General features: G+C 55.8%; 2 protein-coding genes across 2 annotated transcripts; both read left to right on the top strand.

Moving 5' to 3' along the window:
* The first annotated feature begins 6,241 nt into the window (after nt 1-6,241).
* Nucleotides 6,242-7,721, top strand: LOC127334194 (WRKY transcription factor WRKY51). The gene is made up of 3 exons (XM_051360619.2): nt 6,242-6,996; nt 7,084-7,209; nt 7,318-7,721. Exons 1-3 carry the CDS (start codon nt 6,308-6,310, stop codon nt 7,472-7,474), a joined length of 972 nt encoding a protein of 323 aa, XP_051216579.1. The 5' UTR covers nt 6,242-6,307; the 3' UTR covers nt 7,475-7,721.
* Nucleotides 7,722-11,535: 3,814 nt separating this feature from the next.
* Nucleotides 11,536-12,109, top strand: LOC139834305 (B3 domain-containing protein At1g49475-like). Its single transcript, XM_071824778.1, has 2 exons — nt 11,536-11,556; nt 11,648-12,109. The coding sequence occupies exons 1-2, from the start codon at nt 11,536-11,538 to the stop codon at nt 12,107-12,109; spliced, it is 483 nt and encodes a 160-aa protein (XP_071680879.1).
* The last annotated feature ends 1,304 nt before the right edge of the window (nt 12,110-13,413 follow it).

Here is a 13,413-nt window from a genome sequence, read left to right as displayed (position 1 = left end):
GTCTCTGTTGGTTCTTTCGAGGAAGAACAACCAGAAACCTCTGTGCATATTTTAGCTGCGAAGAAACAACAATCATCAGTCGTCGTCCTCCTCGGCGTTGTCATCGTGGTAGTGTTGGCGGCAACACGTCCCGTCGAACACCTTGACGCTCATGTCCCTCTCGCCAAAGTAGGAGAACATGAGCACGAAGCCGGTTTCGAGGTGGTGGTAGCGCGCGAACTTCTCCCAGCCGATCTGGAGGTATATCTTACCGCGCGCGTCGTAGATCACGTCCACGATGCATCGGCAGCAGCCGCATGCAGCCTCCCGCAGATGCAATGATCCCGGGCGCCCGTCGCCGGCGACGAAGTCGGCGAAGGTGTCTGACAGCCTCTGGATGGCGTGTGGGTCGCCTTGAGGATGACGACGAACTCGAACATCACCGGCCGCTCCTCCTCCTGCATGTCCGACGATGAAGACGACGACATCGCAGGTGACGGTGAGCGTGCAGCTCTGCCGCAGCCACGACCACGACCACGACCACGAGCTCGGCCTTCGCCTCTACCAGACATGGCGCCGACTCTTGAGATGGTGGCGGCTAGGGTTGGAAGAGAGGTGCTAGGGTTTGTGTGTGAGGGACGATGAGAGAGCGACCCTTTTTATAGGCCGGAGGGCGGAGGGGGAGCGGTGGCGCTCATTAACACCAGCATGCAGAGCTAGGCGTGACGAGACGCTCGTTGCGCCTCTACGGGAACTGCACCGTTGCTGCACGTCAATAACTTCCATCGCGAGGTAGCTGACGGTTAGGTTAAACTCCAATGTGCCGCTAACGCGTCGGTCCCGCCACTCCCCGCCACGCTTTTCGGTGTGTTCGGCGTCCACGGAGCGTCCCTGTGTAGCGAGAATGGGCTCGGGGCGCCAGACAACGTATCGGGCCGCGCTGAACAAAAAGAGGCTTTGGAGCACGCGGCTGGGAACGTTTTTTTTATCCGGCGCGGCCAAAATCCTTTTGGGGGACGCGACTGGAGATGCTCTTAGAGCATCTCCAGTCGCGTCCCCCAAACCGTCCCCCAAACCGCGCCGGATCGAGCGTTTGGGGGACGTGTTTTGTTCGTGCCGCGTTTGGGGGACGTCGCTCCCCAGCCGCGTCCCCCAAACGCCGCCCCCAATCAGAAATTCAAATAGATGCATTCAAAAGAGATCGTTCCCGCCGATTCGTCGCGATCAGAGTAGCGGCGATCGATCAAAGTGCGGGCGCGCGATCATATTACAGACCGGTGGTGCATGCAAATTAGAAGAAGGGGAAGGGGTTGGTCGACGGCGTCGTGTCCTGAGTCGACGCAGGCCCGTCGAGCACGACGACCTCGTCGCGATCTGCCTGTTCCTGTGCATGGTGCGTCTGCTCCGTCGCCGACGCGGAGGCCGACGCAGGTGTAGCAGTAGAAGACGCGTCAGCCTGCTCTTGCTGCGCTGCCGCCGATGCCGATGCCGCTGCCAGGGCCGCCGCGTCCGCCGCCGCCATTTTGGCTTCGATGTCGTCGAGGATCTGGCCTTTGAAGAAGTTGTGCGCCGCTCGCGTCCGGGGAGACATTCCCTCTGTCGACGTTCTCAGCAGGGACATGTCGTTCCTCCGTTTCTTGAGCTCCAGCTTCTCCTCTTGCCTCTTGAGCAGCTCGGCCCACCTTTGGTCGGCCTTCTTGTCGCGGGAGATAAAGGTCGAGGAGACGTCGGCGAGGCATTTCGTGATCGACGCCTGCGTCTTCTCAGACGACGCAGCGTCGGCCAAGGCGGCCTTGGCAGCCTTGTTGCCAGTAGGACGCCCTGTCGAAGTTGCCAGCGGCGCGTCCAGATCAATGGCGTCCTTCCCCTTGGACAGCGACAAGCGCGTCAGCCGCCATTTCTCATTCATTTTGAGCTTGCCATAGCAATGCATGAGCACGAAAGACTTGTGACCTTCCGAGTTCTTGGCGTACAAATCCATGGCCCGATCAAACTAACCAAAGGAAGCAGAGTCATTTCATCGAACACAATGTGGGCGCTACGGATTATGGAAGAAACAGTCGTACCAGTTGGGCGACGTCGGCGCCGCTGTCGCCTCTGGTCTCTAAGTCGTGATGGTACCCATGGAAGGAGTTCACCGACGCCTGGATGATGGCCCATCGCGTCGACATTGCCTTTTGGCTCCTCTTCATTGTCACTTTCTGGTAGTCGCTGTTGATGAGCTTGCGCTCATCGAACTCGGCCTTGATCCTCGCCCAATACTTCCCGCCTTTTTGGTTGGCGCCGATGATGGAGTCATGGCTCACCGTCACCCACGACTCGCACAGACAAAGATCTTCCAGAGGCGTCCACTTCGGGCCTCGTGTGCCCGACGCCTTCTTCTTCTTCTTCTTCTTCTTCTTCTTCTTCTTCTTCTTCTTCTTCGTCCTCACGCCGTCCGCGTCTACCTCCACGAGATCATCGTCACCGGCACCCTCGTCGTCCTCTTCGTCGCCGCCCTCTTCGTCCTCATCGTCGTCCTCCTCGTCGTCCTCCACCCCCTCCTCTTCCTCGTCGTCCTCCTCCTCAACCCCGTCGTCCTCCTCAGCACCGGCGCCGTCGTATTCGAGCGGACCCCTGCGGCCGGTGAAAGGGTCGCCGTCCGGACCGGGTCCTGGCTCGCGCTGCTCGTACGCCGGGGAGTAGAGGTTGTTGGGGTTGAAGCCGCCGTGCGGCAGCGCATCCTGGTAGTGCGGCGACAAGTTAGGCGCCACGCACCCGGGAGTGGCGGAGGGGCCGTCGTTGTAGAAGGCGGCTTGCGACGGAGAGATCACTCCGGGAACGTACACCGGCATGGACGTACTCCATGGGCTCGCGTTGGTGGCGGCGATACACCCGGCCATTTCGTGCTGGTGCTGGCGCGCCGCCTGAGCCTTCTTCTCCAGCTCCACCGCCCTCCGTCCTTTCCGCTCCGCCGTCGATAGCTTCCGGCGCAAGCAATCTTGCTGCCATTGATCTTCGGTCATTCCTTCAGGCTTCTTCTTCGCAGCCGGCGCCTTCCGCGGCTTCGCAAACGGCGCTTTCGCCCCTATCGTCGCATTGCCCGGCGGCTTCTTGGCCGCTTTCTTCGCCATCTTTTTGGGGGCTGTCGGCGGCGCCATGGAATGGGGAGAGGGTAGCGGCGGCGGGTGGACGGCGGGAGGGAGAAAGAAATCGGCGGGATAGGAGAAATGAATCGGCGGCGGGATATGTTTTGGGAGGCCTGTGCGCGGCGGTATAGGCGCGATTTGGCGGGAGCGGCGGGATTTGGCGGGAGTGTGAGACGAATTTTCCCTGTGCCGCTGACGGGTCGGCCCCGCGTCGGTTGGCCTCGCTTTTCGTTGTGTCCGGCGTCCCCGGAGCGTCCCCTGTGGGACGGGGACGGGCTCGGGGCGCCGGACACCGTATCGGGCCGCGCCGGACAAAAATGGGCTTTGGGGGACGCGGCTGGAACGCTTTTTTTGTCCGGCGCGCCCCAAATCCCTTTGGGGGACGGTTTGGGGGACGCGACTGGAGATGCTCTAACACTCTAAAAAGTCTATCCACCATTCCAAAAGAAATCATTCAACATGCTTTATTAGTCACATTATTTTATTTCTTTTGCAGATACCTTTTCTAGTTTTGCCTCCTCTATCATCAACATGTTTTTAATTTTCCAGTCTCTGATATCTTACCTTTTTTTCGAAATGGGGAGTTCAACCCCGGCTTCTGCATCATGATGATGCACACGACCTTTTATTAATAAAGTATCAAAAAATCTTACATAAATCGCATCTCAATCATCGCCTACAGTTGATACAAAAATCAACCAGCGGAACCAAAAGAACATCAAAAAACTTAAAATCATTGTAGTCTCTCATATCTTACCTGTGCCCATTTTAGTGATGTTGATTATTACAAAGTAGTGCAACGTGCGTTTCAACATATCCGAATAGTCGCCGGCCTACTTCACTCCTGCTGCAATTATGTATTGGATTACTTCCTTATACTATGAGCACATCGTTGATAAGTCCAAGATTGGGGAAGACCTCTCTTCCTCACACAACACTACATTTTTTTTTTTTTTTTTGAGAAAACACAACACTACATTTGGCATGTCGCTTTTATTCATCGTCGCTGGCTAGACCCTTTGTGGCTCACCAATGCTATCTATTATTCCAACTTGTACTGGTGTTCGTCGAAACTCTTGAGCTGCAGATACAATTATACTTCATCTTGCTAAGTCGAGATTCAAGCTCGATACAAGATCAGTTGCAACTTACAAAGGAGTGATGAACATGTCCAAGAGACTTGTTAATCAAGACAAGGATCCATCTACAGAAATCATGATCAAGTGAGTGCACGAAGATATAAGGTTTTGACGACTTTCCATCAGAATCTTTGTACCACGTGACCTTTGTGAGAAACAAATATTTGATTCACATTTGTCTTGCACTTTTTCATATAGGAAAGCGCTACTTCTATTTGGATTTTTTTCATATGTAAATTTAGTATGTGTTGTACAACTTTTTTTTTTTGACCATGTACACTCATAGGCATACATTACTTATATTCATAAATATAACAATACAAAGTTGGTACACATATAAGCACACACATCATTCGCCGTCGACGGAGAAGAAGAGCAGTAGCATTCGGTCCACTCTTTGTCGCTAAAGAAACCCTAGCTAGGAGGCGTTAACGAGCCGCAATAGCCACCAACCTTGTAAGACTTGATCTATTCCGATAAGGAACATCGGTCGGAGGAGCCCTCTAGGCCTCTTCAACGCCGAATCCAGGGCCAACAACACCCACCCTTCAAGCGGCCGGATTCCTCGCCGTCTTCCGTAAACGCACACGAAAAAGGAGCCCATCTATGCTGGCAAGTCATGACGCAACGCCAGATTGAAGCCACTCCAATGGCTTGGACTTCACAAGTCTATCGCCGGCATTAGCAACACCTCCCGACGAGCAGGGTCGTGGACTGATAAACCATTATTCCTATAACCACCATCAGCATTTTCCCTACCATGGCACAGAGAGAGGAACGACGGAGACCTAAGACTAAAAGTCTAAAACACACACAGATGAAAACCAGACCTCCCCACCCCCACGTTGTGCCAGGACGGCGATCGGAGGGGAACTGTAGTGGAGGTATCAGTGGCGAGAGTTCTCTGGCTGTGTAGTCATTTGACTACACAATTTTTTAAGCAATACAAGCTTAAAGTATGTAATAAATAATTAGAAATTTATGGAATTACATGTATTTGACTACATAATTTTGGTATAACTACACAGGGTTGGTGTTGTGTTCTGGCTAGCCCACTCGGCTCACTATTAGTACACAAAAGTTTTCAAAGAGAAGCATCTATTGAGGACTGTTGCAGTGATCTGAACCCGTGACTAGCAAGTCCCGTTCAACGTAATCACAACGACAGTTCAGTTCTCGTTCTCAAAAAAAAAAAAAAAAAAAAACGACAGTTCAGTTCTCACGCATTTCCTTCTTCGACCATAGATAGATATTAGGACGCGCCAAAAAGTCAGAAGTCATGATTCACCCTCGTCCAGTCCACACAAACCAGCGACATGCACTAAAATCCTGCCATTGACTTTTCTCCACTCTCCCCGTCCCACACGACAGTACGACACGACCAGAAAACCAAACGTGAAGAAACACCAACGCAGGGCCACTGACAAGCGGGCCACGGCACCGGCGCGGCATCTGGCGCCATTCACAAAACTTTTTTCCTTTTTTTTGTTTTTCGCCACACGAGAAGATCGTTTCACGCAAAAGTCTCCTCATACAGTTGCGTTCCTGTACATGCACTGTGCCCCGACGTAATATTGGCCCTGACGTGTGGGTCAGGTCCAGTCGTTTTCTCGCTGGGGCCCGGGTGTCTGTGAGGTGTGTGGCGTAAAGGTTCTGTACGCGTAGCGCCTGGCGTGTCGCTGATGTTGCGGTTGGGACGAACTGGTCCCGTGCCGTGTGCCCCACCACGCGTCGCGTTTGTTCCACCGCGTGGCCATGCATAGTCAACTTCCTCTCGCCATCCCAGCCGTCCGTACCATCCGACGGCGGGATGCATCCACCGGCGAACCACGGTCGCCACGCCTCTCCACGTGGCGAGCGGACGATCCAAGCCGTCGATCGGGCCTCCGCTTTGACCCGAACCAGTCCACCCGCTGCTCCCGGTGACCGTCTGCCTGGCCTCGCCTCGTTTTATAACCCGGCCTCTGTCCTTCCCACCTTCTCCCATTTCTTCTCCCCCCGTTCCTTCCCATTTCTCCGGCGAGCAGCAGAGGCAGAGGAAGAGGTCGAGCAGCGGTGGCGATGATGACCATGGATCTGATGGGGAGGTACGGCCGCGCGGAGGAGCAGGTGGCCATCCAGGAGGCGGCCGCGGCGGGGCTGCGCGGGATGGAGCACCTCATCCTGCAGCTCTCCCGGACAGGCACCACCGAGGACGGCTCGTCCTCGGAGACCCCGGGGCAGGCACAGCATCAGCCGCAGCAGCAGCAGGCGGTGGACTGCCGGGAGATCACCGATATGACGGTGTCCAAGTTCAAGAAGGTCATCTCCATCCTCAACCACCGCACGGGCCACGCGCGCTTCCGGCGCGGCCCCGTGGTGGCGCAGTCCCAGGGCCCCTCCGTGTCCGAGCCTGCGCCGGCGCCGGCCAGGGCGGCGTCGTCGCTGGCGTCGAGGCCCGTGACGCTGGACTTCGGCGGCAGGTCGGCGGCGGCCGGGTACGGGATGAGCATGAGCAGCAAGGACGCCGGGTACAGCGTGTCGGCCGCCAGCTCGTCGTTCCTGTCGTCGGTGACGACCGGCGAAGGGAGCGTGTCCAACGGGCGCGGGGGCGGGTCCTCGCTGATGCTCCCGCCGCCGCCCTCGGCCAGCTGCGGGAAGCCGCCGCTGGCGTCCGCCGCCGCCGGGCCGAAGCGCAAGTGCCACGACCACGCGCACTCCGAGAACGTCGGTGGCGCCGCCGGTGGACGCTGCCACTGCTCCAAGCGCAGGTAGGTTCGATGACTATAATCGATTGTTTTTTTGTTCGTTCTGGTCATATATGTGCTGAGCCATGAATGGATGTTAATCTGTATCAGGAAGTCGCGGGTGAAGCGTATGACCCGCGTCCCGGCGATCAGCTCGAAGGCGGCGGAGATCCCGGCGGACGACTTCTCGTGGCGCAAGTACGGGCAGAAGCCCATCAAGGGCTCGCCATACCCACGGTGAGTCCGGCGAACATCACCACCACTCCATCCATCACCAAGTAAAAACATAGCAATCTTCCCGGTTGTCCAGTGGATTAACAATCATCATCATCTCTATTGATGCAGCGGGTACTACAAGTGCAGCACGGTTCGCGGTTGCCCTGCGCGGAAGCACGTGGAGCGCGACCCCAGCGACCCGGCCATGCTCATCGTGACCTACGAGGGCGACCACCGCCACACCCCCGCCGACCAGGAGCCGCTCCCGGAGCTGCACAAGCTCTGAAGTCTCTTGCTCCCGCTGTTACTACAGCAGCAACCTGTTAATTAATCTTAGCTTGTCGTCCTGTTCCCTTTGTGACCCTATAGGTAGAGCTTCCTTTTTCTTCAGTGTATTAGTGTACCAGTACTAAGGTCTAAGCAGCATGTAAAAGCAACAAATTAGGAAGAAGAAGAAGCTTTGAGCAGCTTTGGTTCGGCTGTGGAAGAAAAATGTGAGTGGTAGGGAAGATAAAGAAGAAGATTCGTACTGAGTTTTGACTGATGCAGTGAGATAGGATAGGAGTAGCCAAAAGTGGGGCCCGGTGGTTGAACGGGCATATGCTTTTGGGCCCGCGGGACAGGGACGGGTGGGGGAAGCAGTCAAGGAACGCGGCAGGGGGTCCCCACCCGCGCCGCTGGCGTCGTTGACTCGTGTCACCATGCTCTGGATTTTTCTCCTTTGTTTCGGCTCGGTTGGCGTGCGTGCCTGTATGGTGTGCGGCTGGCGTCTAGTACGTCCACACCGCACCAGCAGTGTAGCAGTGTCCGGTGGTCAATAGCGTCTCGGTTGGTTCGCCAGCGGTGTCGTTGAAACTCGGGCGTCCGGCTTTAAAGCTGTGGTGGTGGTCGTCCAGTGCTGCTGGTAGTGTTGAATTTCTCTCCGCTCGTGTCTGTCCGGTCATGAACCACTAGAGAGGCGTGTTTGGTAGGCTGCATGTTCCTTGGTTTGTATCGGGTCAGTAAGAGCATCTCCAGTCGCGTCCCCCAAACCGTCCCCCAAACCGCGCCGGATTGAGCGTTTGGGGGATGTGTTTCGTTCGTGCCGCGTTTGGGGGACGTCGCTCCCCAGTCGCGTCCCCCAAACAAAATTTCGCAAATTTTAAACTTAAGTAGATTCGATTAGATTCGTCCAAATTTACATAGATTCGAACGAAATTTGACTAACTTTAAAACTAAACCTAATCTAGAACCGCTTGCGGCGGCCGGAGGCGTCGTAATCTTCTTTGGAAGTTGTACATCTCGTCGGTGACGACCTCCTCGCTTGCCGCGCTCGTCGACGGGCTCGTCCACGGGCTCGTCCTTCACCAAGCCGCTTGGTCTGCCTCGCCGTCGTCGGTGAGGTCCACCGACGGCTTGCGGAGTCGAGGATGGACATGGCGATCGCCGCGTCCAGGTCGCCCTCCAGCGTCCTTGTCGTCCATGGACGCCATGAACGCCGCCCGCAGCCACAGGCGATCCTCGGGGTCGTCGGCTGCGGCGATGAGCCGCTGCTGCCGCTCGTACTCCGCCCGGCGGCGCCGCTGCGACGCTTCCTCCGCTCCTCCTTCACCTCTCGCCGGGATGAGGAGGGCGCCGCCGCGCCTCCCTTGCTGCCGCCCACTGCCGCTACCGCCACGCCTCGTGTTGACGGGCGCCGCCGGCTCCTCCTTGACCTCCCGTTTGGGGACGGTGTAGGGCGCCGACCGGTACGACGAGGACGGCGTCGATCGCGCCGGTCCCGAGGAAGAAGAGTGCGAGGAGGACGAGTACGTCGTCCTCCTCGGCTGCCATTGAGGATACGGCGGCGGCGACGGCATCTCCCGGCCGCGGAGCGCCGTTGCGGAGGCCGCGGATGACGTTCTCGAGGTGCGCCGAACGCCCCGAACGAGGCGCGGCCGTCCTTGTTCCAGTTGTTGGGGCCGCCGACGAGCCCGTCGGTCTTGTGCATCTCGACGTCGTACTTGGCCTTGAAGTACGTCGTCCACCAGGCGTCGTTGTTCTCGACCGCCCACGTCGGATCCCTCCGCTCCTCGGCGGTGAGTTGAGCCCGCCGGGCCATGACGGCGTCCCACCATTGGTCCGTGCGCGGCTTCGGCGGCGGCGGAACGCCAATGCCGTTCACGGCCATCCTCCAGCCGCCGCTTGGCAGCCGCATGTCCGGCGGGACTGGATACCGGGCGCGGTACAGCGCCCACGCCTCCGCCACGGTGAGGCTGCCGCGTCCGAAGCCGTTCGCCGCGGCGATCTTGCGGGAGGACGACATTTTTTGAGCGTCGAGGAGAGGATCTGGGAGGGGGAGGCGGCGGCGACGAGAAGGATGAGCGGCGCTAACTGCAGGGCGCCTTAAAACAGCGGCGGCAGCGGGTGGTTGCACGCAATAACTCCGGCGCGGACGGCCACGCGGCCATGCACGACGAGACGCGTCCCTGCGTCGCCTGGGAAAACAGGGACGCCACCAAAGGTAGGCGACGGGGTTTTAGCCTTCCGTGCCGCTGACGGGTCGGCCCCGCGTCGGTTGGCCTCGCTTTTCGTTGTGTCCGGCGTCCCCGGAGCGTCCCCTGTGGGACGGGGACGGGCTCGGGGCGCCGGACACCGTATAGGGGCGCGCCGGACAAAAAAGGGCTTTGGGGGACGCGGGTGGAACGCTTTTTCTGTCCGGCGCGCCCCAAATCCCTTTGGGGGACGGTTTGGGGGACGCGACTGGAGATGCTCTAATTTTCGGTTTGTTTGGATGCTTGAGCCGAACCACGTTGTTGCATCGCATTGTTCTTAAAGTATCCCTGGGACAGGTCCTGGAGGAACGTCCGAAATGTCAGTTTCTCCTGGGCCACGCCCATTCCGGCCAGAAGGCTGCACGTGTGGGGAAGGGAGGTGGAAACGCCGCGTTCCTTCGGGAACACGCGTCATAATTAGCCTCACCGCTCCCCTCTCATTCCTCTCACTCGCGACCGCACTCTCACCTCCCCAAACTGTCACATCACCCGGCGGTTCCCCTCTCGCTGACCAATCCGCCGGACCGATGCACGGAGGAGCACCGGTACCGGAGGAGGAGACCTCGGCGAGCAGCACAACGACATCGGCCGCAATCTACTCCGCAGTCTTCATCGGCATGGCGACTTTGCCCGCGACCTCGAGCTCGTCCTTGGCCGGAACAATGGCGGTAACGACCTCTCCTTCTCACCTTCGTACTCGTTCTGGCAGAACATGCCATTCTCGGGCATTTCTGACGACATGCACATTTGATCTGCTAGGGTTTCCGTAAGGATAGCGTTCGGATTGACGTTTGCAAGTTCTTCGTCCCCATTTCTTGCTTGTCCAGTTCTTGCTTTTCACGGTCTCGATTTGCTTAGATCTGTTACTCTAGTGTCGGATTGCGGTAGATCCTTCCTAGACCGGGCTTTGGATATGTGAAACTGGCAGATTGTAATGTGCATGCATAGGGGGGAAGGTTTTTTTGTGTTCGGGTTTACCATGTTGTGATTGTTGTGCGAAAGATTGAGTCGAGTCGCGCTAGCTTGTTCAGACGCAAGAGGAGTGGGAGGACTTGAAGAAGGACATTGCTATGCTAAAGAATATGCAGAGAACACAAGCACAAGCGATGAGGTCTAAGAAACAGAATGAGAGGCAGAAAAAAGGCTTTGAAGGCTGATAAGAGAAAGCTAGAGTATGATATATACGATCTGCTTCAAGTGAACTTTGCAATCAAGGACAAGCTCAAGAGGATCAGGGCTACTTGTGACGAGTGATGAATGTGATGTAGATGTAATGTACGAGAATTTGTAATGTGGCCTAAGTACAATTTGTAATGTACCATAAGTACCACTCGTAATGTACTCAATTTGAAGTGCTACTTGTGTTGTTTCTTGATTGAACTAGGCCAATGATTATAACTTGGGATCATAGTATGATGAGATGATTGATCAGAACCTATGACATGACTTAACATGACCATGTCATTGGTTCTGTTCAAACATCTCCTACATATGTTCTCATTGTATGAGGCCTCTGATATCCTGCTTTGCATGTTTCTTCTTCTTGAGTTCTGCATTGGCCAATGATTCAACTATGACACAACGGCAGGCATGGTACTGCCCTCAAACTTAGTCACGTGTGCCATATTACTGGCACACTAGACTTAGTTTGGGGACAGTCCATTTGCCTGCAGTGTGATCCTACATATGAGGCCTCGTTTTCGTATGTCTGGTGCATTGGCCAATTATTCAACAAAGGCACAATGGAAGGCTAGGTGGTGGCCTCAAACTTAGTCATGTGTGCCACTGTCGTAGCACACTACACTTAGTTTGTGGCCACTCCCTATGACTCCCTATGCCTTCCGTGCGAGCAAATGTATGAGGCCTTACTAATATTATCAGTGTATGTTTTCATCTAAACTAGTTGTGAGCAGGCACACCTCTAATTGCTTATGTTCTTCTGGCAGACTAAGAAGAACATGCTTGGGTCACCTGCTAAGGTTCCCGACGAGGGACTGGCGAAGAAGCGTCGTGGAATGCCGGCTAAGGTCGGACACTTCCACGAGGAGGCAGGGTCGGACCACTTCCTCAAAAGCATCTTCAATCCCACCTTTGGCCGGCTCATGATCCCTAAAGCTTTCGTCAAGTGGTTCGGAGAAATCCCTTCCAACATCATCATCACCACCAACACCGGATGCAACTGGAGGATGACTACGAGGAGAGAAGGCAATGACGCATTCATCGACCAGGGATGGACGGCCTTCGCCATCGCACATCAGCTCATGGTAGGCCAGTTCGTCACCTTTAGGAAGGTGTCCTCCTTGGAGTACAATGTGGTCATCTTCGACCACACCTGCACTGAGGTGGTGAGTAGGTGCCCGTACCATGGCGATGACACGAGGTACGTCGTCTCCGAGCATCATGTCTGAAGCTAACCTGGTACCATGTCGTGTCTAGCTGTTGGTCGTGTCTAGTGTGTTGAATAGCTTTTCCCATTCCAAAAAATGGTGCCAAATCTAAAGATTGGTACTGATCTTGCAACCCAAATGAATAGCTTTTCCCATCCCAATCCATGGTTCTAATTAAGCATACCGATAATTAAGCATACCAAGAAATCCTCTTGCTGCGTTGATTGACAATCACCAGGCAGTGTCAGCAGCATTGGTTGCCTCAAGTACACTTCTACAAAAACCGCAACAGCAACCTTGCGAGACTGTACATTGTCTGAAGGCAACCTGACCCGTTCATGCGGATGTACTCGTCCACTAGATCACTGGCTACTCCATGCGCTAGCATCCTAATGGCCACAGTGCATTTCTGCTAACAAGTGAAGCCAAGTTTACCTTGGCGTCCGCCTTCAAATTAAAGTAGTCATCGTAGCACCTCACGCCATGCATGATCCTAAGAAACAGATCACTTGACATCCAAAAACATCGACGAAAGCAACGCGACATTGTAAATGGGGTTGGTCCAATGGAAATACTCCCTCCATAGTTGCGCATGGCCCTTCGATCGGTCGCGCTGAACCGTTGTATCCCGACCCTTAACCGAGCCCGCTACTTTTGCAAGTGCTGCTCGTGATGATGGACGAGAAGGGTCATGGACATGAGGATCTCAGAGTTATCGTCAGACTCGTCGGAGGACGTGCCGATGACATTGTTGTAGAAATACTAGTCCGAACTGTTGGTTGTGATCAATAAATGATACAACAAACTATGATGCCAGCCTAGCATCCATAGTTACCAAAAAATGGACGGCAAGGCCTGCAGGTGACCTTGATGATAAGCGAGGGGTTCGGTCGAATAGGTTGCGGGTAGCATGGACCATATGGGTGCACCGAGCTAGGCATACTACTATACGACGCCCTAGCTAGGCCACCCGCCAACTTCGGCGAGGGCGACGAACGAGAGTTGTCCTCCGTGCGGCCGACACCGGTGGTAAAATTGGCTGGTGAAGGTGGATGTGGTGACGCGGTGGTCGAGGGGCACATCAGGGGTGGGAGCTGGGGGAAGAGGGCGCGGTTGGCTGATTGGCTGGTTGGAGGGCCTGTGGCGGACTCACGGTCTGTCCGTGCAACTGCAAACCCGACCCAAATTTGGGCCGAGTTTACTCCAGAACGAACGCGCTCGCAAGGCGCGGTCCATATGCAGTTGGCCATTGGGCCTCGTTTTCAGCCGCAACAGATCGCGACATACATCTAATGTCCGGATGCGGGGACCGTTGGAGATGACCT

The sequence above is a fragment of the Lolium perenne genome, unplaced genomic scaffold (genome assembly GCF_019359855.2).
Source record: "Lolium perenne isolate Kyuss_39 unplaced genomic scaffold, Kyuss_2.0 unplaced26, whole genome shotgun sequence".
In the NCBI taxonomy this organism is placed as follows: domain Eukaryota; kingdom Viridiplantae; phylum Streptophyta; class Magnoliopsida; order Poales; family Poaceae; genus Lolium; species Lolium perenne.
The sequence above is the reverse complement of the archived record's forward strand: the minus strand, read 5'-3'. Positions and strand labels throughout refer to the sequence as shown.